The sequence below is a fragment of the Lynx rufus genome, unplaced genomic scaffold, assembly GCF_022079265.1.
Source record: "Lynx rufus isolate CCGP_SWC_20201006 ecotype Redwood Valley unplaced genomic scaffold, mLynRuf1.p SCAF_20, whole genome shotgun sequence".
NCBI lineage: Eukaryota > Metazoa > Chordata > Mammalia > Carnivora > Felidae > Lynx > Lynx rufus.
In genome coordinates, this window is record NW_025814835.1 from 17,158,549 (window position 1) to 17,185,768 (window position 27,220).

The 27,220-nt window shown below is 46.9% G+C and overlaps 1 protein-coding gene across 4 annotated transcripts in view; it reads right to left on the reverse strand.

Annotated features, from left to right (window-relative positions):
• Positions 1-4,352: 4,352 nt before the first annotated feature.
• ZNF532 (zinc finger protein 532) overlaps positions 4,353-27,220 on the reverse strand; it is a 59,128-nt gene continuing 36,260 nt past the window's right edge. For all 4 annotated transcript variants that reach the window (XM_047086125.1, XM_047086124.1, XM_047086123.1 and 1 more), the window contains 3 exons: positions 8,815-8,927; positions 6,336-6,483; positions 4,353-4,918 (listed from right to left, as the gene is read on the reverse strand). In XM_047086125.1, coding sequence (XP_046942081.1) covers positions 4,424-4,918; positions 6,336-6,483; positions 8,815-8,927 — 756 coding nt within the window. In that variant the 3' untranslated portion in view covers positions 4,353-4,423. The remainder of the gene's footprint in view (positions 4,919-6,335; positions 6,484-8,814; positions 8,928-27,220) is intronic.

Genomic DNA, 27,220 nt, shown 5'->3' on the forward strand with positions numbered 1-27,220 from the left:
TTAGCACATCCCTCTTTATTTTCAGACCATTCTTTGGATAGTTCAATGGTTCCAATAAGTCATATTTTATTTTACGAAGTTCTCCAACTGTATTTTCTTCCGCACACGCCCCCCCCCACCCCTTCTTCTTGGGCTTCTCAAAAAAAAAAAAGGTGCCTGGGTGGCTCAGTCGGTTGAGTATTCAACTCTTGGTTTGGGTTCAGGTCATGATCCCAGGGCCGTGGGATGGACCTCCACCTCGGGCTCCTGCTTGGGATTCTCTCTCTCCCTCTGCCCCTCTAGACCCCCGCTCTCTCTCTCTAAAACAAAAGACCAGTGCTCACAGCATGATGAATATAGTAACATGAAATAATATATTTACCTTGGCCAAAGTTTCCAACAGTAAATTTCCCTGTTGGTCAAAGACCCTGGGACAGCACTCACCAGCCCTCTGACCTGGAGAAGCGCCCACCGGAGCTTCAGGGCGGAACAGTTGTTCTTTGGAATACTTCCTGAAGCAGGAGCCAAGAATTGGCAGAGAATGTGTTTGGGAGGAAGAAGTGGTCTACGCCAGGAAGTCTGAGCAGATGTCTTCATTTTATTAGTCTTCATCACCTTGTTGGCATTCTTCTTTACGCATTACTGTTACTAAATTACTGATAAAATAAAATCGTCCAACAAAAACATACCTTGTGTGTATATCTAGAGTGCAAACTTTCCCATAACCAGCTGTCATTTTGACTTCCGTATTTCCATTTAAGTAATCTAAACCTCAAAAGAAAGAAGTCTGGCTCCCTCTTTTGTGTTCCACGGCACGGAATCCTCTCTTGGTACCACTTCTGAAATGCCACCTATAAGCACAGCTCCTTTCCAGGCCGACCTTCCCACCCTGGGCTGAGTCCTCACGATGATGGCTGGGTCGACACCATGCCTATACCGATTTAAACGTTGGTCCTTGATGGCCATTTATGCTGCCCAAATATGTGCAGCCTCCTCTTCTGGGCGCTTGGTAGGATGGTACTCCCAGCCTCCTTGTGAGGAGGTGGGAACACGTGACTGGTTTTGGCCAATGAGCTGTGAAGAATAACTTCTATCACTTCTGGGCCACAGCATTTCATTGCACGTCTCCTTTGCCACGGGAACCAGCAACTTTTGTGACAGAGGGATAAGGGGACAAGATTTGGAGCAATGTCTCCAGTCAACCCACAACATCCAAGGTGACCAAGAAACCAGCCTTGCTGTTTTAAATTTTCTTTAATGTTTTTATTTATTTTTGAAGGAGAGAGCCAGAGCATGAGCGGGGGAGGAGCAGACAGAGAGGGAGACACAGAGTTCGAAGCAGCCTCCAGGCTCCGAGTTGTCAGCACAGAGCCCGATACGGGGCTCGAACTCAGAAACTGTGAGACCGTGACCTGAGCCGAAGTCGGACGCTTAACCGACTGAGCCACCCAGGCGCCCCAAGCCTTGCTGTTTTAAGACATTGAGAGTTAGGGTTGTAACCACAGCGTAATCTAACCTATCGTGGTTGAAACACCCCTCCACCATCCATCCTAAACACGGCCACCGACCAGTCTGGTTATACCACTCCTCTGTCCAAATATCCGTTATCTGAGTACAAACCCCTCAATCTATCATTCAAGGCTCTTTACAAGTTGGCCTGAGCCTATCCCGTAAGCCTCAGCTCCACCTCCCCACCCAAGAGAGGAGGCGGGCTTCCTAAGAATTCACGGAGCATGCCCCAGTTTCTGCCTTTGGTCTGAATATGCCCCGTTTCCCAAATGCTCGCATCCACTGCCCTATCCAGGTCTACCGCCAAGGAAGAATCCCACCGTGGGCTTCTGTTCAGCACGTACACCATGTTACCCCCAAGTACTCACGTCTTCCGTTAATGGCTAAGAATTGTCCACAGAGGCCCTTCCCAATTCCGCTCCCTCTTCCTGGAACTCCTAGGAGTCTTGTTATTTTGTCCTTCTGGACTTCGAAGCTCGTCCGTACGTTCCACCTCCTTACCTGTGTGCTGTATTCCAGGTCATTTCTTCACGACCTGTCTTCCAGCTCACCAGGCCGCTCTCCAGGTGCATCAACCAGGCTCCCTCCCGTGGCTACAGCCCTGTGTGCTGGGCTACTCTGGATCTCCACTGCTTTTTCCTTTTGGATCTCAGGGCATTTTTCGAAACTTTCCTGGATGCTCAGCTAGGCATTTAGAGATGCTAACTTTACATTAGCAAGCATTTCTGGGGGATTTAAGAGTAGAGAGACTTCCGGTTTCTCTTATAAAAGCCACATAGCGCCACAAACAAAAATTCTAGTGTCGTGTTTCGCACATACTTTTTATTGTTCAGTAAATGAATATTTGTCAATATGTACATAAACACAGAGAGCGAGCGCTAAGATTTCGAGCAAGAGCGTCTGGGTTCTAATACGCAAAGCCACTTACCAGCTGTGAGGGCTCAGGCAAAGAACGGAATCGGAGCTCAGCTTCCTCAACTGTAAAACTAGACCATTAAGACCCGTGCGGCCCACCGCACAGGTTTATTGCAAGGTTCAAATGCAGAAACACATGAAAGTGCTATGAATACACCTTAGAGCAATACAAGTATAAATAGAACAAGTAACAGCAATTGAATTTCAAGCGTGGGAATACTTAATCACGCCCTTGCGTTATACCCACGAAATCGATGGCAGTCAACGAGAAAGCGACAAAAGAGCTGAGCGCTAACGAGAACGCACGTGCCATTCTCCGGAGGGGGAAAGAGTTCTGCAACATCCTGTAGTCCTGTCCCTGCGACTACTCGCTTCCTAAACTTCACGAAGATGTCGGAGCCCCACCATCAATGACTCTCTCACAGAAGCGCAAGGGCCAATGTCCCACGTTTATTTACATACGAAATGTGTTTAATACAGTTATGACGGATGTAGTGCGTAACAGCGGACAGCGCCGAGACCTTCCGAGGAACCGAACGTTGACTACAGCATATCATGCAAGTGCCTATATATACACAAAACGGAATTCCTTTTTCGTAAAAATAAAAAGTACAAAACGTGTTCCGGGATAAATACAAGGTATAAAATGCCAAAGAAAACACAGAAACGAAAACTGAAAAATAGGAACGCTCCCAGAGAACTATAAACGGAAGGGACAGAGGAGTGCCCACCCCTGCTGTGCTTTGATAAAGCGGAACTACTAATATTAAAGAGACTTATTGAAATGACCGAACTGAGGCCGGGCGGCTCAGCGCGTGACCGAGCGGCCGATCTCGACACGCGGGTTGCTGCATTGATAGGTCGGAGGTGGAGTTGTGCATCTCAACTCCAAGTACCAGAACGTTTGGCAGTAGCACCCCAGAACAGGAAACGCCAGCTCTTTCGACGGCAAAGGGTTCAGAAGGGTTAAGTCAACTGGGAGTTTTTTTCTTTGTTCCTGTCAAGAGCCAGAGAAATACTTGATATTTTTAGTTGTGTCTTCGTAGGAGTTAATAAATTCCATGACAAAAACTCGACTATCTAAATCTACTGGTCTAGCTACATATGTGTCACTGTTACAGTAGTCCAGCCCTTGGGTGACTTGATCTCCTTGTGTTCTTTCAGCCAGCCTTGCAGATCGGCCCAGAAAAACCCCCAGCCCCTGGTTTTCCCCTGGCAACGCCCTTCTTCCCCGTTCCGGAATGGAGCGGAGGATAATCCATGCGCTTTATTGTAGAGGCCTGGCCTACGTTTTGATCCATCACTGGGAAGGAAGCTACCTGCAGGCTGCTTTAAACACGGTCGGGCGTGGCCTGGAAGAAGATGCCAGACGCCGGAGTGCGGTCGCACGGGACAGGTGCACTCGCCGGCTTAGAGCAGGCACGTTGAGGGTAGTGCTAAGACACTTAAAAGTCCCTAGTGTTTTTGAGACCCACAATACCTACAATTTATATAGTGAATTCTAAAAATTAAAAACACTAAAAAAGGCATTATCTTAGCCTGCAATTAGTTAACCCATTCAAATCTGTAACATACAAAATGGTTTATTTGAATTCAGGAACTGCCCCTGTTGCTAAGAACTCTGTGTTTAAAGAAACAGTACAAAAAGAAAAAGTCTAACCCCCAAAAAAACCAAAAAACAAAAAACAAAACCCAAGGAACAAACAAACAAACAAAAAAACCAAAGACCGAGAAAAGAAAACCTCAAAACATTTTTTCACTAAATACTGATACAAACATGTAACAAAGAGTATAAAAAGTTATTCATTTAAATATATACAAACTCTTTGAAACTCAAATACTGTTTTCATACTTATCGAGGAGGATATACACGACCAGGTGGAGAAGGTACACTGGAAGAGAATATATTGCAACAGCCTAGACAGTACTGTTAACTCTATTATACTGCAAACTTTTTGTAACAAAAATGTCTCTTTTATTCCAATGTGGACAGGGATTCTCCTCACAGGAAGGTCTGTGGCTATTTCTCGGCCGAACTCACTCTTTTGGATTTAATGAAGGCCATGCCGTGTGTCCGCATGTGGGCGTTTAAGGCAGCTTCAGTCTCGAACGTCTTTGCGCACACCTTGCACTTCCGGTCTGACACCGCGCCGTCGGGCGCCTCGTCCTCGCGGCTGGGCTTGTTCTCCTGCTGGTTCTCCTCCCCGGCCCCGTTCTGCTTGGACACCGGCTGCGGTTCCTTCAGCTTGTGCACGATGAACAGGTGCCTGGACAGCGACACGTGCGACGTGTAGCAGAGGCCGCACTCGCGGCACTGGTAGGAGGAGCCGTCTGACTTGTGCTGAGGGATGTGTTCGTGGAACTGCAGCAGGTTTTCGGTGGTGAAGCCGCACACGGCACACTTGTGAACCTTGAACACGTTGATCTTCAGCTTCTTCAGCGGCTGGGTGATCGCCCCTCTGGGCGGTCTGAACTCCAGCACGGGTTCTTCCAACTTGCGCTTGGGACTGGGAACCTTGGAGGGAAGAGAACAACGTGGACGACACGCGTGAAAATCGCTCTGCCCCGCGGGTGACAAACCACCAGTTCTCCCAGGCCCCGAGAGCTGCTGGGACAAGTGGTGTGAGCTTTGGGATTCAGGGGCTCCCACAGCGGCCCCAGGAAAGCAAAGCGGGGCATGGAATGGGGGGTGGGAAGCAGAAGGGGCGGGGTTGTTAGGCTGCAAGGCACAGTCAGAGATGGCCTCGGTGTGGGTGACGTTTGCACAGCGGCTCGCTGTGGTGAGGACAGGCGTCCAGGCGGGCGGGGGAGCTGAGGCGGGAGGCAGCCTGGGGGACAGAAGGGAGGCCAGGGGGCTGCAGCCGTGACCAGGTGGTGTGGACAGGAGGCAGGGGGAGGGGCAGAGAAAAGGTCAGGACTTTGCCTTTCCTGAGGCTGGGATGGAGAGCTGCTAGAAGCCCAGCTGGTCTGGGAGCCGAGCTTTCCCGCACACTCACCTTCGTCACACGGCTGACCCGCAGGCCATGCTCTTCCCCTCCCGCTCCCATCTGCCTAAATCTGAGCCACATTAAATCCCCTCGTTTCCAGCTGGCCAGAAGTCCAAGCCAGAGGGACACCCCCTCCTGCCCGCTCTGCGGCCCACCTCTTCTCTGTCCTGTTGACAGGGCACCACTCATACATGGCCTTGACCTGGAGCTGCCCCTGCACGTACATCCTTTAATTCCATCCCCACCCCCACCCCCACCCCCACCACTGGAGGGGAAAAGATTACAAACTAACGAGACACTAGTCGGACTCGTATTCTGATTAGGCTTTACTCAGTGATCAGTTCCCCCATCGCGCACACTCGGGCTGTAACCCAGGCACACTCCAGACACAGCCCAGTGCCAAAGCCAGCAGAGAGATCTCCTAAATGTCTGCCGAACTGCTTGCTGCCTCTCCGATCGCGCTTGCCACACACACGCCTAACACACACGTTAACGGTCATACTGCTGGTTCAAGTTCGCTAGCTACTGACCTAAGAAATAAGGCAGAGATGTATGGTTTTATCTTTCACCATCGTGAAGCGAAACTAAGGAGAACCCCTTCATTTTTACTTGGTACCTTTCACAACCGACATACTGCCAACCAGAAAAGCCATCTAGCTTTCTACATTATGGCTAAGAGCCAACTGATGAGCGTCCACAGAAAATTTTATCATTTCTGTACACAAGTAGATCCCTCAAGCTGCTTCTGGGAAGATGTAGAAGAAACTTAATACCTTTTAGGGGCAAGATGAAAGATAAGAATGGGTGTACGGGGAGCTGACCTATTGTTTTATAAGCTTTGCGCACAGTCCTGGGTAACTGCGGCGAAACGTAAACGAAGAGAGTGAATGGGAAAAAGCAAGTCAACACAATTTCACTGTAAAGAGAACATTTGCCATGTTTGACCTTGGCATCTTCTTTTATTTCTGTTTCCTCCTCGTTGGTGGCTTCTGTCATTTCTTTCAAGTCAGGATCCTTGATTCCGTGCATGAGTTGGATATGTTTCTCCAGCATCAACCGTTTCGTAAAGGTGCGCCTAGAGTCTGGGCAGTGCCTGTGGGGCAAAGACAAGGAGGTAACCTGCCTGCTGAAAAGTACCCCGCGCTGAAGAACACCCTCTCTACCGAAGGGGCCTTCGCCAGCCAACACTACGCTCAGCGGGGTCAAGATGATCTGTGTGAGGGGCGCCTGGGTACCTCGGTCGGTTAAGCGTCCCACTTCGGGTCAGGTCACGATCTCACGGTTCGTGAGTTTGAGCCCCACGTGGGGCTCGGTGTTGACGGCCAGCGCAGAGCCTGCTTGGGACCCTCTCTCCACCCCCCTCCGCCCCTCCCCCACTCTTTCTCTCAAAAGGAAAGAAATGAACTTAAACGAACAAACAAAAAAAGATCTTTGTGAATACCGATGGCCCAAAATGAAACAGTAGTTCTGCCATGAACTGCAGTTTCCAGTGTGTGAGAAAAATTTTTGCGGTTTCTGTAGAAAGCTTTCTGTCGGTTTTGGCGTCTCGGTAGGATCAGCCTAATTCAGTTTGGCTGGGGTGTTTACTTATTCTCTAGATCTGGTTCAAGTATTACTTCATTTAGAATTCTAGGTGACTTTCATTTTTAAATTGAGGGTATCGAATTTCAGAAGTTTTCTTTACAATGACTCCGTGTTCCCTCAAAATTTACGGCATAAGAGATACTTTAATATGGAAAAAGTCCCTCCCGGATTCCTTCATGTGGATGTTAATTATTCCTGTCCACTCCGCCGTAACAAAGAGAAGACAGGGTGTGTGGCCCTGTTAAATTCCTCACCAGGGCACACACTCGGTATCACAGCACTGAAATTCATGTGTTCGTTCAGTTGACTGAAATGTAGAAAACTCAACAGATAGCCAATATAGGTCAATCTTTTAAGTTTTCATTTCATCTCTGTGGGGGGGGGGGACCCAAACCTGTCGATTATGAATAGTTTTTCTTTAGAAGATATGAATTCGCCATTTTCTTAATGCAATGGACCAAAAACAGGTTTAGGGAAAAAAAAGAAAGAGACGTGAATGACTGTGGTGACTATAGGTGCCATAAGGCAGACATCAAGAATCCACTGCAGTGAAGGAGGGTGAAAATACCTCATGGTCTTACGCAGAATCAAATTTACTGCCTTCAAAAAGCCTTCTGGAGATGTTGTAATGATTGGCCCTACACCCTGATGGTTTCGTGTTAGAGACCCCCCCCCCCCCCGGCAGGGGCAGCCTTGGGAGCCCGTGCCAACCCCGCACCACAAAGGAAATCGGCCAGACGATCCGAGCATCTTACTGCCTTGCGGTGTCTCCGGGGAGAAATACACAAAACCCGTCCGAGGAGGAAGGACTAAGCCACGCCAGACTCCCTTCCTACCTTCTTCTCAGCCAGGGCCTCCTTCTAAGTCCTCCCATCCTTCCGGCGCAGTCTCAAACATGCAGGCCTGATTCACAGAATGTTCTCACCTCACCGAAATCACTCCCGGCTTTAATTTCACTGCAGGAGTTGTCTACGTCCCGGTTTTCCTACCCGAGCAACTTTCCCTAACTAATCAAGAATAGTGAAGCCTTGAGGAACACACAGCCAACCATCACGCGTGTCCTGAGACACACGGTCCTCTGTGCCCTGCTCTGATCGTGTCACACGCTACGTGCTGGCTACACGGCTTCTGTGTCTGTTAGTTCTCTCCCTGTTACGAGAAGTGTCTTAAAGTAAGTAAGCCTGTTAGCAGCTCACTTGAGGCATGTTCTGGTTGAGTGGGTGATAAAGCTTTTTCACTAACGATATAACAAGTTCCGATTTTCATATCCAAAGAGGTAGCTCGGGACTGTCCAGAGCGGCATCACCACCCACTCGATGTGTTGGCCTACTCCATTCCTTGAATTTGACCGCTGAGCCAAATGTGTGAGCTGGGAAAAGGCTGCCCCTGCATTAGGGAAAACAGTCCGGCCTAGGACAGAGTCCCCGACGGGCCCCATCAGGGTCTGCTCTGAACCAGTCAACTGGACAGTCAACCTGCCAATCAAAGCTGGCAAATCCCTGCGCTTATAGAGACCAAAAAGCATCTCATTCACCTGTGCACCTGCAAAGCAACCACTTCTCCAAAACGCTCAGGTATATAAAATCTATCCCTCTGGACAACAGGTAAGGACCCAGGCACGTACACAGGGTATGCCAGAAACTCCTGTTTATTTTACTACTGTTAAGTGTTATGGCCCAGTCAAGAAACGGTTATGCCGCAACAATGGAACAGCACTAAAAAGTGAAATCTATAACCTGCAGCACAGAAATGGAGCGTTAATGGCAAAATATGAAAAGCCGTAGAAAAGTCCCAGCATTATCCTTTTACCGTGCTTCGCACGTTAGAAATGAGGACTTACGAGCAGGTGTAAACTTTCCTGATGCCTTTGTGCTTGATCCGATTGTGACGGCACAGGCTGTGTGAGGAGCTGAAAGATTTGTCACACTGGCGGCAAGGGTGTTTTTTCATTTGCTTTGTTAGGAGAAAAGAGATAGAAAGTCACTTAAGAGAACAAACACAGAACTGCTTTAAAAATTAAGAACTCTTTCGTAACAGTTGGCGTTACATAATCCTCACTGCTTCGCAATACAAAGACAAAACTAACAGATTCTTCTTGATACATAATAAAAAGGAAGGGCAGGGGTGGGGTAACCGTGAAGGGACTAATTTCTGGAGAATCGGAGAAACGTGATGGGAGTAAAATATTAAATATTTTTCTCAAAACACTTATGGTTTTGACTCAACACAAACCCCCAGATATCTGAAAACATAAAATTTCTTTGCAAAAGAGATACAGCTGTTATTTTTAAATAGCAGATACAAGGGGCGCCTGGGTGTGTTAGCTGGTTGAGCGTCAGACTCTTAATTCTGGCTCGGATCATGTCAGTTGTGAGCTTGGGCCCCGCGTGCTGGGCATGGAGACTGCCAGAGACTCTCTCTCCCTCTGCCCCTCCCCTGGCTGTGATATAAACAAACAAACAGCTAGCAGATACTATAAAAAAACATAATTCTTCAGTAAACACCAAATAAAACCATTACTTACTTTGGTACATCCAGAGAGAATGTTAACTTGTCCAAGATGCCCTTTTAAATGAAATCTCGAGCTAATTTTAAGCATTTTGACTGTCCCCCCAATGATTAACTGTTCCTTACATAAGGGAAGAGTTTTCCAAAAGGCCCTTTGAATACTACCATTTGGTTATTTCAAGAACGCACAAGTTGGAAACCACTTTATGTAGTCTGCCATTAGAATACACGGCGCGTGTGTATGAGGGTCGGGGGACAGTGACAGAGCAGGAGAAAGCTATGAAGAGATGAAAACCAAAGTTAAAAGTTTCCTAACTTGGCTACGACATGATTATGTGAATTCAACACATTCTCATGTGGACCCTTGGAAGTAAGATGAGTGGCTTAACCTAAAAGCACGTTCTTTGGGTACAAGATGCACTGAAGTCTCGAATGAAACGGTGTCGTATCACAAGGAAATCCGATCAAGAAATAACTGCCAGCCTCATGAATAGAACAAAATTTGGCAAAATTAAAAATAGGGCTGAAGTAAAAACAAGTTCTCATGTGAAATAACATTACTATTTATGGCAAGAAGAAGAGATAAGCAAAGCAATTGTGGGCTAAGTGGTTAAAAAAAGGATACAATTTTTTTTTTTTTTGGAAGTTTTATTTACTTATTTCTGAGAGAGAGACAGAGACAGCATGAGCGGGAGAGGGGCGGAGAGAGAGATTCCCAGGCAGGCTCCGTGCTGGAGCCCGATGCAGGATGCGAACCCACGAAACCGTGAGATCATGACCTGAGCTGAAACCAAGAGTCGGACGCTTAACTAACTGAGCCACCCAGGAGCCCGGAAAGAATAAATATTTTAAATAATTGTTTTTATATTAATCACTTGACAAATATGCCCCTTGTTCAAACTGGTAAGCAAATCTATTTAAGTGATTGGGTTTGGCTCTGGAGAACCAGAAATGGGTTGGCACCTTGTCTCTACCGCTCATGCATCGAACCGTATGACCCTGGGAAAGTGTCTCCATAAACATCCAGTCCCCAAACTGTAGGGTGGGGATCACAACAGTGCCTTCCTCAGAGAGTGCTGGGGGAAGAAAGGGCCGGTGGTGAATTAGTCAGCACAGTGCTTGGGACACAGAGAAATCCTCAATAAATATTCTTTTCTGAATAACAATAAAATATCCAAATTCATTTTAAGAGAGTCGAAAATACTATCTTTTAAATAAAACACATCAGTCTGTTAAGTGTTTAAAAACCTAGGCAGAAGCAAAGGAGGACATTTCTTCTCCGTGCCAAAGCATTGCTTTTATCATTTTCCTGAGCATATAATCTGGGATATTATGAGAATAATGTCTGTGAGGGAGTGAGGGAGGGAGGGAGGGAGGGAAGGAAGGAGAGAGAGAGAGAGAGAACAGAGCAAATAACCAACTAATGCCTCTGAGCCACACTCTTTTCCCAAAGGTATTCCTTCATAAACATCTTGATCACATAACATAGACAATTCCCTAGAGTCTTGGATTAGCATTTATGAAACCAGAGAATAAGAGCTTTCTTTTTTGTTTGTTTTTGAGAGAGAGAGAGAGAGAGAGAGAGCATGATAGGAGGAGGGGCAGAGAGAGAGGGAGACACAGAATCTGAAGCAGGCTCCAGGCTCCGAGATGTCAGCACAGAGCCCAGCCTGGGGCTCGAACTTACAAACCACGAGATCAAGACCTGAGCCGAAGTCGGACGCTTAACCGACTGAGCCACCCAGGTACCCCAAGAGGCTTCTTTAGAATAAAAAGCTTTAAGAACACTCACGGAAGTCCTACATACGTAAGTCTAATGTCCAATTCCTACTGAGTTTTATACGTAGAAGATGGACAATGTTAAGATCACCCCGAAGAGTCAAAACACAAGGCATTTTTCTAAAAGCGAGAAGGTTGTAGCAAATCATCATAACACATGTAGAGAACGGACATATATCTTTCTAACTATATAACAAAGGCAAGAGGCTTCAGAGGAATGCAAACTGGGTTTTCCATTAAGATGAAGAATTTAAAATTCCATTTCTTGTTATGGTATCATTATGTTAATGTTAAATTAAAAAAATCTTTTTTTTTTTTTAAATTTTTTTTTTCAACGTTTATTTATTTTTTGGGACAGAGAGAGACAGAGCATGAACGGGGAAGGGGCAGAGAGAGAGGGAGACACAGAATTGGAAACAGGCTCCAGGCTCTGAGCCATCAGCCCAGAGCCTGACGCGGGGCTCGAACTCACAGACCGCGAGATCGTGACCTGGCTGAAGTCGGACGTTTAACCGACTGCGCCACCCAGGCGCCCCTAAAAAAATCTTTTTAAGATTTTATTTGTTTAAGTAATCTCTATACCCATTGTGGGGCTCAAACTCACAACCCCGAGATCAAGAGTCCCCATGCTCCACTGACTGGGCCAGCCAGATGCCCCCAAATCAAAATTTTAATAGAGAAATATCAATAAAGAAATCCTCAGTGGGTAATAAATTAAATGAGCAGCTCAGCTGAATCAATAATTACTGTTTTCAAAAAGAACTGACAACGGGTGAGATATTCTTTTCCAGCGTCTTTATGAAAAAATGCAGAAATGAGCGGTGAAATCCCCAAACAATGGAGCAGGGTTTCAAAATCACTGGTGACAGGAAAATTACAGGTTTAAACACCAGCTTCCTGATCAAACCTGCCGTGTTCCCATTACCTAAGAAAACAAGTGACTCCCTTCTTTGTTCAGTTTTAAATACTAACTTATTTAAAGGGGCTTTACCTAATTTATTTTCGTAACTTTTATCTTCAGTGTCGTAATAGCTCACACGGCCACTTTCTGACACAGAAAGCAATTTTTACCAACCAAACAAAAATGGAAAAAACGGTATCGAAAAAGCGTCAAGTGCCTTTGTCCTTCTGTTTGTCAAGGTCATTTACTTCCTCCTGGCCCCAGTGTAGCGCAAGCTGATATTGAAGGAGCTTGGGCCTTGCGTGGACTTTTTGTAGTTAGGTTTTCCCGCTCAGTGAGGAGTTATTTTGTTTTTAAATAGAGCTCTTTAAAAAAAAGTGGTGGACGAATAAGCTGGCAGGGTCTGAGTATTTTTGAAAACTTTAAATGTCCATGAAACAAATACCTGGGTGCATTTCCTAAACTTTCTCCCTAATTTCCCATTTTTGCCTCTCTCACCTTCACATTCTTTAGGTAAGCAGTGGTTTCTCTTAGCAAATTCCTTTGCTCTGCGCGCCCTAGCCTTGGGCTCAAGGTCTGAGCTCTGGGATTTCCAAGACCCCTGAAGGCCATTCTTTCTGGATGGCACTCGGTGAATGTGCTTTGGATCGCCATGGGCTCTCACAACCAGACACTGCCCATTCTGGTAACTAGTCCCTTCTTGTCTCTTGGCTTGAAGCCCTCTTTCTGTTTCAGGTGACTCTGAAGAAGTCAGAGGGAGAAAAGTCCCCACCTCAGACATTCCTGCCTCCATGAGGTTCTCTGCCTCCCACCAACATGTGAAGAGCTTCCTTAATTACCATCACACATCCAGAATCACCCACACATTTAGGATGAACAGGAGTGGTATTATTCCCAAGTCGTGCTGACACATACCCTTCAGCTCGATCGTAAACACTTTCTGTGAAAAAGGAAAAACCAACCACCTGTATAGACTTCAACCTGTCCCAACAGTGATCCCACAGGATATAACTCTTAAAACTCTGGACCTTTCCACTTGGCAATCTATTCTACAGATACACCCGCACACGGTATGGTCAGTCCTGTACCATGTGATAAACATGTATCATGGGTCACAAATCACTACAATAAGCAAAATCATGCAACAAAGAACCACAGGGCTTCCAGCAAAAACACAGTTAAGGGCCTAACACCCGAAAACTATTGGTGACGCACTTAACAGCAGAATCCTGTGCAACTGGGTGGGGGAGGGCTGTGGCTTGTTGAGATTCTGTGAAGTGGAGGAAGGAGGGTTACCTGAAATCTGAGGGTCGGAGGGAAGGTGTAACACCAGGGGTAGGCAGCGTGACTCAAGAAGTCGCTGACGACAGTCTGACGTGAGTGTGTGTGTTTTGTGGATTCCGACACAGGTCCATTCCACGATTTTCTGTGCTCACCGAGTGTCTCTCTCAGGGATGGGGTCACACGTGAGCGAGCTCAGAACCCACATCAAGCTCCGACCGTTCCCTGACAGATCAACTGCGTTAGAACAAATCTGTTTCCAACACGAGCGTTCTAGCAGAACTGACTTATGTATAAGGTTATTCCGTGCAGCACTGCATATAATGAAAAAGATGGGAAGAATCCGGCCCCGTGAAGGGAGAATTGGCTAAATAAATTATATGTGCTCATAACGGAAGACCTTGAAACACTGATACTAAAGGAACTATTTACTACCTACTACGGGAAGGGACCAGTGCAGAAAATTATGATATCCACAAGCTGTGTTCTGCATTCGAAGGAAGTAAAAAGAGAACATATATGCATGTACGATGATCCTGGCATAAGAGAGACTTCAAGATCCATAATAACAAACTTAGTGGTGCTGGGTGGGCCAGGGTAGGAATGAGGCTTTTTGCCGTCTTCCTTCATGCTATCTAGACTGTTGAACAATGTGAATATAGCCCACACCAACAACAACAAAACATTTTCTTCTGTTGCCTCAAAAAAATTCCACAGCAGGTTTGCGGAGGTGTAATTTACAAAATGGGAACTTCACTCGTTTGCATGTATAGTTCTAGGAGTTTTGACAAATAGACACAGAGCGGTGCCATCACCTCTAAAATTCCCCCGTGCCCCTTTACAGCCAAGTTTTCCTCCTACATCCAGCTCTTGGCAACCACTGATCTGCTTTCTAGCCTCTGGTTTTGTGTTTTCCATTTGTCGCATAAATGGAACCACATAGCGCAGCATGTAGTTTCTGGAGTCTGACTTCTTTCACTGGCACAGCACATGTGCCATTCATCCACGCCGTTGAGCGCATCGGCAACCCGTTCCTTTCCATTGCGGGACAGCATTCCACAGATTCTACGGATCGGCTCCGCTCCGTGAATCTGCGTCCCAGGTGAAGGACCTCTAGGCTGTTTCCAGCTTTTGGGAATTAGGAATTAAAGCCCCTACAAACACACACGTACAGATTCTGGCTGAACATACAATCTTATTTCTCTTGGGTGAAGGTTTAGGAATGAGATTACGGAGTCCTATCAACCCGCTTCCCAGAATGGCTGTGCTCTGCGTTTCCACCAGCAACGGAGCAGAGCTCCAGCTCTGTCCTGCCACCTTCCAGCAGTTGGGACTGTGATTTTATTGTAGCCATTCTACAGGGTGGTTCGTAGTATTTCATTGTGGTTTCAATTTGCAGTTCCCTAATGACTCATGGTGTTAAGGTAAAAGATTTTCAGTGGACAAAACACCTACATACACAGTAGACCTCTGCCTCCAAAGAAAAACCCGCACCTCTGTAAGTTTCTAGTTTTTAATTTCTATTTCAGGAGGAATTTTGGTGCCCCGTAAGCGCCCTGAAATCAGAAGCTATAAATCACTCATCTCTATATCCCTGGCATTCGGCATACAGAAAATATTCAGTAAATATTTACTGTGTGGAGGAATAAAGGAAATAACCACATACACAATTACCTACTGGAAAAATATGAGCAGGTACTACAGAGTAATCACAGAGTAGCAAATGTAGGATAACGTGCTGGACACAGGGCAAGCACTGCTTGCTTTTGGAAGATGGGCCAGACAGGAGCATGTTTAAATACTGATAAGAGTATCTGAAAAAACGCACCTATTGAGGACAGAGGCAAGACAGGAGTCAATGAGCGGGGAGAATTCAGACAGGAGGGGGTTTGCAGACAGGAGGAAGAGCACGTCTTCCTGTGTGACTGCAGATAAGGCGCCACCTTCGGGCAGGTGCCGTGCTTATTACGGTCAGGGGGGCGGGTGACGAAGAGACAGGGGAAATTGAGTCCCTGCCCAGCAGCTGCCATTTCAAAGTGAAGTATATACAGTGCATCTCGGTACCACAGCCTTCATTTTCCTTCTCTTACTGTTTCCAATTCTAAAAAAATAACAAACACTTGGTACAAAATAAAAGAGAGAAAAGACTGCCTCTAATCTCACCAACTGCAATAACCAGTGTCAATTTCTAAGCTATACATAGCCTTCCCATTTCTCTTCTGGATGCACGTTCACGTGTACTTGTAAGAATGAGTCTATATTATACATCTTGATTTGCAACTTGATTTATTTTCATATACAGCTACACATGTTTTGATCTCTCTACAGTCTTCTTAACACAACATAGTATTCTATTGTATAAATGGGCCATAATGTATTTAACTCTCTCTCATTAATGATTTAGGTTGTTTCAAATCACCAGCAACTGCAGAAAAAAATTTCTGTAGTCAGGGGTGCCTGGGTGGCTCAGTCAGTTAAGCATCCAACTTCAGCTCGGGTCATGATCTCACGGCCCATGAGTTCAAGCCCTGCGTCGGGCTCTGTGCTCACAGCTCCGAACCTGGAATCTGCTTCGGATTCTGTGTCTCCCCTTCTCTGCCCCTTCCCCACTCGCACTCTGTCTCAAAATAAACATTTAAAAAAAATGTTTTTTAAGTGTCTGTAGTCAACCAATTATTTCGGTGGTATGAACTTCCGAAAGTCTTTCTAGTTTAGAAGTTGTGAAAAATGTCAAGGCCCTTTGACACTTCTTGCCAAACTGTCCTCAAAAAGGACCCCCATCGATGTCAGTCAGGGCTCACTCACCAAAAAGCCTTACAGATCACCATTCAACTTTGCTAAAGTGGTAGGTAGAATATTATAACCGCACTTTATTTTTCCTCAATGCCTAGGGATGCTGGACATCTATCCATATGTTCCTGAGCCATTTACAGTGAACTGCCCCATCATATCCTTTCTACGGTTTTCTATGGAGTGAAGTCAGGAGAAGAATGGCAGGTGAGGAGGTCAGATCAAGACCACAGCCCTTGTGGACCACCACGGGGACTTTGTGTCATGCATGACACGTGACTAGAAGACACCAATGGGTCATCCATGATGCCTGATGGGAAGACACTAATGGGTTCGAGCAGAGGAATAATATGATCAAGGTCACTCTGGCTGCCAAGTGTAGAAGCAAAGAACCAGTGTGGAGGCGACAGACTTAAGTGTCATGGGTTTGGAAAGTAAAGGTGATGACAAATGACTGGATTTGGCATGTATCTCAAAGGTGGATCTGTGGATGGGCTGAATGTGGGTGGCAAAGGAGAGAAAAGAAGGGGTTCATATCACTCGAAATTCGTTGGCAGGGCACTTGGTAGAACAGTTTTACCAGTTTCTGAATGGGAAAGTAGGAGAGAAGCAGGTTTGAGGAGAGGACTCAAGAATTATATTTTGAATACGTTACATTCGAGAAGCCCATTGGAGATCTAAGTAGAGATACTAACTAAGTGGTTAGATTCAAGTGTGCAACTCAGAGGAGAGGTCCAGGCCAAAGATACAATTTTGCGAGTCGGTAGGTTCAGATGGCATTTAAAGTCCCAGGCCTTAGGGGCACCTGGGTGGCTCAGTTGGTTAAGTGTCCAACTTCGGCCCAGGTCATGATCTCATGGTTCGTGAGTCTGAGCTCCACATCGGGCTCTGTACTGATGGCTCGGAGCCCGGAGCCTGCTTCGGATTCTGTGTCTCCCTCTCTCTCTCTGAACCTCCCCCATTCATGCTCTGTCTCTCTCTGTCTCAAAACTAAATAAATGTTTAAAAAAATTTTTTTAATAAATAAATAAATAAAGTCCCAGGCCTGGATGAGAAGTTTCTGAGAATAAAGGGCACATCAACATTTCTAGTCTGGAAGGAGAAGAAAAGACCGAGAAGAGCTATCAATGAAGCAGGAAGGAGGAGAACCAAGAGGCCTAGTAAAGAAAGCATTTCCAGGAGAACCTAGCAGACAACCGCTTCAGACAGGTCAAGTGACATCACTGATAAAGCCAAGACCCCGGGTGCGGGTCCCTCACCACGCGGTTTCTGTGGAGTGGGAACATGGAGTGGCATGGAGAACACAGCGATGGAAAGTGACCTCAGGGACGTTTGCCATAAAGGGAAACGGAGGAAAAAAGGCAGTAGGCAAGTGGGTCAGGAAGGCTGTTCTGTCAGGACAAGAGGCCCCATGGCAAGCTTTAGGATTCTGAGAACGATCCGGGAAAAGCTGAAGACCCAGGTAGGAGCAGACACGTGTGCTTGTGACGTCCTCCAGTGGCCAGAAAGGGGGCTGGATGGAGCGCACAGACAGAGGGATGGGCCTTCCAGGGACACAAGTCACCTTCTGTAACAGGAGAGGGCACGGTATGCACGTTCAGAGGCAAAGGGGTTTTCACTGCCTGTCTCTCCTTACGTGTAACACAAAACCCAAACTTCTTCGCCTTTAAGACGGTCCATCCACAATCCAATCCTCAGCCCACCATTCTGACCACGTCTCCTAGGACATCATAAATGTTGCAAAGCCACCCAAATTCACATCTTCTGAAGACAGTGACACATTCCCCGCCATGCCCCTTGCCCTTCAGAAATAGCCTTCCCTCTCCCGGAGGCCCATTCAAGCTCTTTGGCCCCCTCAGCCGGCTCACCTCTCGGCCCTTTGGTGGACTTCTGACCTCTCCAGCCACAAGCCTCTCCTTCCCTCGCCCACATCCCACACAGCTACCAGGGCAAACCACTGGAGACACATGCTTCCACATGTCGCTTCCCTGCCTAAAACCCATCTGGGGTTCTCGACACCTTCAAGGGCTAAGGTCTTTGGACTTGCCTACCTCACCAACCCCCTCCCTCCACTACTAGCTGGCGGTCACTTAGAAGGTCACGCTGCTTTGTGCACACCCGCACTCTGCTTTGCTGCTCGTACACTGGGTGAATTCCCCCCGTGCATCCTCCAAAAACCTACTTAGGTAGTATTTCTGCCGTGAAGCCTTCCCTGGCATTCTCAAACCCTGCCATTCCCCCCAAGCCACAGTGATGCTCACATCGCCGCTTCCTTGGGCCTTAGGTGCTCCTCCTTCTTCTCTTCCACGTATCACATGCAACTTTAATTTTTAACTTCACTCTGTCCTCCTCTGACCTCTTTCAAGGCTGGGCCGTACTTTCTCTCTCTTCCCCTATTCACAGAGCCTGGACCCAAGCACTGCGCCGAAATCGGAACTGGAAGCACCCTTCACTTAGTTTTAATTACATACCACCTTATGATTCCTCTAAGACCCATCCTAGCTGCAGCGTTTAAAATATTTATGCATTTGGGGCGCCTGGGTGGCTCCGTCGGCTAAGCGTCCAACTTGAGCTCAGGTCATGATCCCATGGGCTGTGGGTTCGAGCCCCGTGTTGGGCTCTGTGCGGACAGCTCAGAGCCTGGAGCCTGCTTCGGATTCTGTGTCTCCCTCTCTGCCCTTCCCCTGCTCATGCTCTCAAAAATAAACATTAAAAAATTAAAATATTTTTTGCTTTCTTTTTCTAGCCAACTGGAAGCATCTCCAGGGCAAGAATTATATCATTTGTTCTCGACCATAGCAAATGTTGTGCAACTTGGTAAATGTTTGTAGAATTAAAAAGTGGTATACACAGAAGAACACATATGATTAAAAGTTAAACATCCTCAAAGTATGAATGAATGACCTGTTCTAAACAGTTTCAGAATTGACATTACTCCTGTAATGTGCCAAGTGCCCAGACAAACCAAAGACTTGAAAATGAGAAATAAACAGGAAAGACTGGTAACCTGAACAGGTTAAAAAAAAATCTATAGTCGAATAGGTCTCCTATAAAATAAGTTAGCTGTTCTACAGAATAGAAAGGTACTAAGATTACTTATTATAAGTTATAACCCAATAAAGTTGCCCTTTTTTTTTCTTTTTTTGTAAAGTAGGCTCCACACTCGGCGCAGAGCCCAAAGCGGGGCTCAAATTCATGATCATGAGATCGAGACCCGAGCTGAGATCAAGAGTCAGACGCTTAACTGACTGAGCCACCCAGGTGCCCCTACAGTTGCTTTTAAAAAAAAGAAATCCACTGAAGAAATATGTAACATCATCAGCATATGTATTAAATAAATAAAGGTATAATCTTCACTCAGAGAAGTCTTAAAACGTTTCATGAGGATGTATTAAAAAAAGTAAATAATCGTGTTTCGTATGTATTTTATCTTCTTCATCTGTTCATGTTAGCTCCGGATATCGTATGTACCCACAAAACTGGGCACTCCCATTCTGTTTGCATGAATATCACCCACAGTTATAGAGGGTAAGTCATAAGAAGTAAACCCGCTTACCCAAGCCACCCCCACGCTCTCCTAGAAAATGGTCTTTTACACAGGCAAGTAGCCTTCCCCCGAAGTGTGGAATACTGTGGGTCATAAATTCTGTAAGTCCTTACTGAGAATTTCATATCTAGGACACAAGGGAGATCCTCTGGTCTCACTACATGGAAGAAAATACAAATAAATGGGTAGTTAGATGAGCACAGCGTAGGAAACTCAGACTATGTATGTCTGAAAATATCAAGAAAAACAATTTCTGACTACTAAACCATCCAAGTTTCTACAAATTGGAATGGAGTGGCTTTGGGGAAATATTTAAACACAGAGTACAAATTTAGACCAGAGGTTGGCAGACTTTCTGTAAAGGGCCAGACAGTAAATATTTTAAGCTTCGCAGGCCGTAAAGTCTGTCGCAGCTACTGAACTGTGCTTTGGAGTTCAAAAGCAGCCACGAGGGTACATTAACGAGTGGGTGTGGCTGTGTTTCAATAAATTATTTACAAAAACAGGTGGCCAGCCTGTGAACCCCAGTTTGCCAACCCTGATTTAGCCCCCTGTCTCACACGCTTAAAGAAAACAGAGCCAAGTCAATAACTGAGAACCAAACCTATTTAACACAGCAGGTAATCAATCTGGAAAAAAAACAAGCCGTAACTACAAAGTAAGGAGAAGGGTTTGTTTTTCACAGGACATGCTGGGAACACGTCCCGAGAGCCACCAGTATCACGGAACCGCGTCTCGATGATTGAGGTTACAGCTTTGAAATGAGCGGTGTTTCCCAAGGACAAGTACGTGCTAGTTGCCATGTTTGCTTAAAACGACAACAAACAAAGCCGGTCTTCTAACTTTCTCGTCCTGAGACGAACCGGTTCGCTGAGGACAGTTGTACAACTGAAAAAGTAAGACACAGAACTGTAATCGAGGCCGATGAAGGAAAGGCCAAACCCGGAGCAGACGAGGAACGTGTCCCCACCGCTGTTTCTGTGCCCGGAGCCATGTCACGTGCTCAGGCAGCGGGAAAGGGAGCGCTGAACAAAAGGCCGATCCTGCGACAAGGCCGCCACCGTCGTGGCAACTGCTGGGGTGTCGCGGGGTGACCACGGGCACGCGTCAGCCTGGGACGTCCGTATCTGCCTCTGCTGGCTGGTGGCGACACCCCGCAGAGCTCTGCTTACAGACCCGAAATGGACCCCGTGCCTCTTCCCTTTCACTAGACTCGGGCTCCCATCCTCCTACACCCACGTCCTTAAAGGTCCTCACGCAAGAAATCCTTACTCTCTGTCACACTGAGAAAAACAGCACTGACAGGTGCTGTCAGCTGTTCACTGCCACATTTCACCGACCCCCGAAGACGTTCGGGGATCAAAGACCCGAGTATGGAAAAAAAAAAAATCTTTGCGGCCACTTTCTCCGGGGTCTGGTCCAGCTTCGCTCCCCTTCTTCTACTTAAAAGGGTCTTTTGTCCCATCTTCTAAGCCTCTTCGGGTCCTAAAATGCATGCTTATGGATGGGTGACACATTATCCCTCTGTTATTTCTCTTCTCAGAGAATCCAGTCCTCAAGAGGGGATCACGGGAAAGAATATGTAGAATGTAATTTTTAGCACAGCCTTTTTGTCCTTTTTAATTAGAGAGCCATCTAGGGGCGCCTGGGTGGCCCAGACGGTTAAGCATCCGACTCTTGATTTCGGTTCAGGTCATGACTCACAGTTTATGAGATCGAGCCCCACGTCAGGCTCTCGCTGACAGCGTGGAGCCTGTTCGGGATTCTTTCTCTTTCTCTCTCTGCCTCTCCTTTGCACTCAAAATACATAAACATTTTTCTTAGAGCAATCTAAATAGATGAAAGGTCACTGTGAAAAATCTTTTCCCCCCACAATCACTATGTTATGACACTACGGATATTACTACAGCATAAAGAATGTAAATTATACTGTCTGAAGACTTCTGTAAAATCCTTCTAGGATTATTTATTTCCACAAATCAAAAGGCAAAAGGAACCAGGCATTCCTTTTCAAGATAACCGCTGTTTTTTATCAGATGATCCGTCAGAAATCTGGAAACAAGTTGAAACAGTAAGCAAGTGAGCACAGAGATCAACAAAGCTACCATTAAAACTGCCTGATGACAGGTTATTTTCTCCCTGGTTCCAGTCCTACATCATATATTGATCTTCCCAGATGTCTGATTAAACTGTATTGATGAGGCCCCACCCGTAGGGACAATCTGCTGCGAAGCCTCAAGGTGTGAGAACGTGAGACACCACAGAGCCCCAGGAGGCCGCCCTGAGCCACGGGGGGAGGACAGACCATCAGGCAGCTGCTGGAAATCTCTTCTGTGTGTCCCAGTGCTGCGGGTCCCAGCTTTGCAACTGCTAGGCTCCGAGTGGCTATGAAGGTAAAAGGACCCTGGGCTCCCTCTCTCTTCCCTGACGGCCCTCCCCAGTACTTATTTGCAGTAGTGTGGGCCACGCACACTGGGCGGTAACGTGGATTTGCTGAATTCGTGAATGAAAGAATTAGACAGTCTCTTCCCCTTCGCTCCAGTCCTGCCCTGAGCTCCGGTGCTCCTGCCAAACAAAAGCCGGTTCTCACTTGTAACCTGGAAACCCCACACCCTGACCTCGAGGTGCAGGGGCCGGACTCCTAGATCCCAGCCCCTTGGCACAAGGGTTAAAGTCTGAAAAATGTCCCGCGATCCTTTCGGGTCTGAAGTTTTGCCTACAAACTGAAATGAGTGGGAATTCGTGAGCTCTCAGTTACCTTCCAGGGCTATTGTACGGTTCCTCATCAAGTCAATTATGGCTGGAACGGCTTTTTGTTTCCCCTGCCACCCCCACTGATGGCACGTGAAATTATTTCCTGGTGGCTCCAGGATCCGAGGTGGTATCGGCTTATAGACAGAATCATATGCTTAATCCTTTAAAAAAAAAAATCCAAAAACCTGGTCTGCCAGTTGGATTTAGGGATGTATTTTCCTGAAGAAAATTACAAAAAGATGTTGCCTTTCTGGACAGGTACATCAAAGTCTCCCCACATAATTTAGCAGAACCACAATACTGTACCAATATTCTAGAGCCTAACGGCCATGGTCAGCACTGATCCGATAAAGAGACCTAACCCCAGGGCAGATCTGGGCACCTCAAGTCATGAAAGAAGCGACTCTCCTTCCCCAAGAAGGGACTGAGCTCTGACAGATAACAGGAAGAGGGGTTTGGGGGGCACATCAGTTTGGGGCAGTAGAAGCAGACAGAATGAAAACTGCTCCTCTGTGGCAGACAAGGGAAGTGAAGTCCCTGGCTGCAGGCGATGTTCCTCAGAAGAAACGTTCTTGAGCCAGCAAGGCCTGGTAACATTCACCCAGGGAAGACGGGCCCAAGCCTCATTACGTCTCCCGTCTGGTAACAGCACCAGCCCAACACCAAGGGAGCCTGTACCTCCCGCGCCTCGAGAGATAAACAGGAAAAGCCCGAGGAGGAAGTGTCTTCTTCAGACTCTAAAATAACAGCAGCCCTGGTGGGCAATGCACCACAAACGCCCGAGTGTCCGTAAACATCTGAGTCACCGTGGTGCCGGCCAGCACCCAGCTTTGACCGGTCGCCGTTCGCACGCCTTGCCGGGACTTTTAGGAGAGCACCGCACGGGCCGCACTTGAGATGCAAAGACGCAGTTTGGTACCTGCAGGAAAACCTGTAGGTTTTTCCAACACCTGTTTAGTGAGCCCATGCCCACCCATTCCCTTTGGGCCGGTCATTCCGGCCAGAGGCTTCCATCCGCCAGGCGGCACCGTAAAACGAAAGGTGCAATCTCTGGTCGTCAAACGGAGTGAGGGTAACCGGCCATGCTGAAGGCCGAAACGACCGGCACGCCACGGGAGGCTGCGGCGCACTTTCAGTCTCTCCGCGACACCGACCGGGCTCCTACTTTCACTCGCCGGGATTCTCCCTGCCCTTGAGGACACTGCCGTGTGTTGAAGGCGGAAAAAATAGAGGAATCCCCGAAGGTATTATGCCCGGGGCGGTCCCAGGTGCCTGGAACACAGGGGAAGGAGGGACGGCGGGCGCAGGCCACTTCTGCTGCATCCGAACAGGAGCTAACCAGGCAATGAGGCAAGGAGAGGTTTCCCGGCAGCGAGAACCAGGAGGCAGAGGCGAGAAGGGAAACGGTGTGTGTGAGGAACCACGGGCAGCTGCGTGTGGCCAGAACCACACGAGGGGTGGGTATGGAGCAGGCCAAGGCGAGGTGGCCAAGGGCTTCACGGACTCCACCTTCCACACAGAGGGTGGCCCACCAAGGACAGACTCGTACTCCCCCGAGATCACCGCGGCGGCTGCGTGGGCATCTGTCCTAAAGCTCTGTCATCTGCTGGTGGGTCTCATCTCCTGGGCTCTGATCACAGGGCAACTGGTCCTGTCAGGGACGCCCCGCCAGGACCCCCAGCAGCTCCGGCTCTGGGGGAGCTCTAAATCCTAACAGACTTTCAGAGGCAAGCCCAGTGGTCTAGTTACTGGGACTTAAGACATTTACACATCTGCCTCCTACTGTGTGCTACTAATTTTATTGTACACCCCTCGATTTGGGGTCTTACACTTAATATCCAACGGAATGTATAACAACATGCCCTGTCACACAGTGTAATCAGAAAACATGCACACCGTGACAATACAAGAAATTAACACAGGGGCGCCTGGGGGGCTCAGTCGGTTAAGCCTCGGGCTCTTGATTTTGGCTCAGGTCAGGATCTCACAGGTTCGTGAGTTCAAGCCTCACATCGGCTCTGTGCTCACGGTGCAGAGCCTGCTTGGGATTCTGTCGCCCCCTCTCTCTGCCCGTCATCCACTTGCGCGCGCTTGCTCGCTCCCAAAATAAATAAAAATAAAAAATAGAAAAAAGAAGTTAATAGAGAAGGCCAGGTTTTTCTTTAGACTATATAACTAGGCATATACCAATAAAGTATTTGCAGCCTTCAACCCTGTCTGAAGAAACACCTCCAGTGAGTTTACAGAAAATGCCTTCCAAAATGGCTGCAACAGACATCGACCAGATAGAAACATTTCACACCTAAAAGCAAATCTTCCCAAGAATCTGAAAAAAAAATAAAATAAAAATCTCTTCTGGCCAAAAACAAAATTTGGAATATTTTTATTTGAGTCACATTTTGCAAATAACATTAATCTTTCTTAAACACGTTTTATTTTTCTTCATTTCCTGTCCCTTATGGAACAGCTAGTAAGTTTCACACGTCGAAATTAGTTGCCCACTTGTCATTCATCTTCGAAATCAGAGTGCCAAATCTCCTAGTTCCTTCTCTGCATTTTTGATTTGACTTCCATTCGGTGAACCAAGGTCAATACCCACGTTAAGTGGGTGCGATGAACACACCCCAGGACACCACCTCGTTCATCAGACACTGTACAGGTGTGATGAACATCACTGGGTCATTCCCTCCCCTCCAGGGCACACAGGAGAACACACTCCTCAGCCTGCTACAACTGGGTCTGGTCACGCGACTCATCATGGCCAATGATGTGATGTGCGTCACACCCAGAATAAGGGTGTGTAAAGACCAGATGAGATACTCCAGCCTTCCCCCTCAACTCCTTGCAGTGACACCTATGCTGAAAGAAACTCCCTCGATCACGGAGTCATCGGTGGAAGGACAGCTGCCCCACAGAAGTGCCTGAACCCACAGCAAGCTCTGCGTGTGCAAAAAATACATTTCTATTGTATAAATCAATGGGCTTTATGGGATTTCACTGCCACACAGGGTAAACCAGGGGTTCTCAAAGGGCAGACTTGTAAGAAATACAAATTATCGGGTTCCATCCCAAACCTACTGAGTCAGAAACTTGCTGGGGGTGCAGCCCAGCAATCAGCCTTTGACCAAGCCCTCCAGGTGACTGTGAGGCACACTCAAGTGTTGAGAACGACTAACTAGAATCTGGTGCCAAATCAAAGGGCATTCGCTGCCTTGAGATGAATGCTTTATCTCTGCAGCTGCAAAGAGGGGTGGACTGTACTAAGACAGTCAAAGCCAGAATGACTGCTCATCTATGGCAGTTAAAACCTCCCTCCTGTGCCACATAGTATTTGGATTGTTTAAACCTAAATAAACATTTATTTGTTAAGATGCACCTTGTGGGGCTCCTAGGTGACTCAGTCGGTTAAGTGTCTGACTCTTGGTCTGATCTCTTCGGCTCAGGTCATATTCCCGTGGCTTCGTGGGTTCAAGCCCCACGTCAGGCTCTGTGCTAGCTGTGCAGAGCCTGCTTGGGAGTCTCTGTCTCTCTGCCCTTCCCCCACGTGCGTTGCCTCTCTTTTTACTTATTTATCTATAAATAAATAAAACTTCAAAAAAAAAAAAAAAAAGATTTACCTGGCAAAATCCCTCCCAGATTCTTGCCCTACAGTCAAAGTCACTGATCGGAATGCCGGGTAAAATCTGATCCGAAAATGGAGCTTTCTCCCAACACAGCAGTGAGCCTAGAGTCAGCTATAAATTCAATAGTTCATCCAGGCCCTTTTGTGCTATTTTACACAAAACAGTAGTAAGCGAGAGACTCTCAAAAGCTGCACTGAGACCCAGTTAGCCTCTCTCTGGCATTAGTTTACCTACCACCAAGTACCCTGGGAACAAAAGGAAATAAGATTTACCTGGAATCACCTGTCCTTAGTCTTTGTCAAATTCTTTTTCCTGGTGCTCCGAACCCAGCTACTCGACAATGTGGTCTCTGAAATGCTGGGGTTCGGTAAGGCAGAATGAACTTACCTACCTGCAATTTTTCAGAATCAGCCCAACTTGCTCCTTTTACACAAGCACACCCCATTTTCCATGATTAAAATGTATATATCTATATTACCGCCTGCAAGTTCCTTCAGCTCCACGTAAAGGGGGAAAAGAGCATTCATTTACACTAGCGAGGGCCTTGCTCTCTCTCCCGGGCATCCACTTCTCCCTCAATGACACTAGTTCCATTTTCCCTAAAGAAGCAAAATAGGAACGAAGTATTTTTGCCTTCTCTTGGTCAACTGTAAACAGAATCTTCCAGAAAACAATGGGCTGGTCTGTACTGCCCTTTTCCTTCATGTTCTAGAAAATGTCTTAAATATTCCCTCCAACAACTGGATATATTTTACAAGCTGTGGCTTGCTGTAATTCCAAGAGCATCTGATAAGAATCCATGAACTGCCAAATACATTATTAGCTCACACTCAGTAAGTGAGAAGTCACTCTGAAGGTTCCTGCTTTTTTCCATCTATACCGTTTTCCCAATTATAGTTTCCCATGCTAAGTGATCAAATACATATAGGCAGTCTCTTGAAAATCTATGCTTCTCATTCTCAACGAAAGAAACCAGTCTTCTTGGAGAAATAAATGGTTGGCTGCAGGGCTGGAGTGGGGAAATCACAAGATGGTTCACAAATACATGGACGGAAGAAAGTAA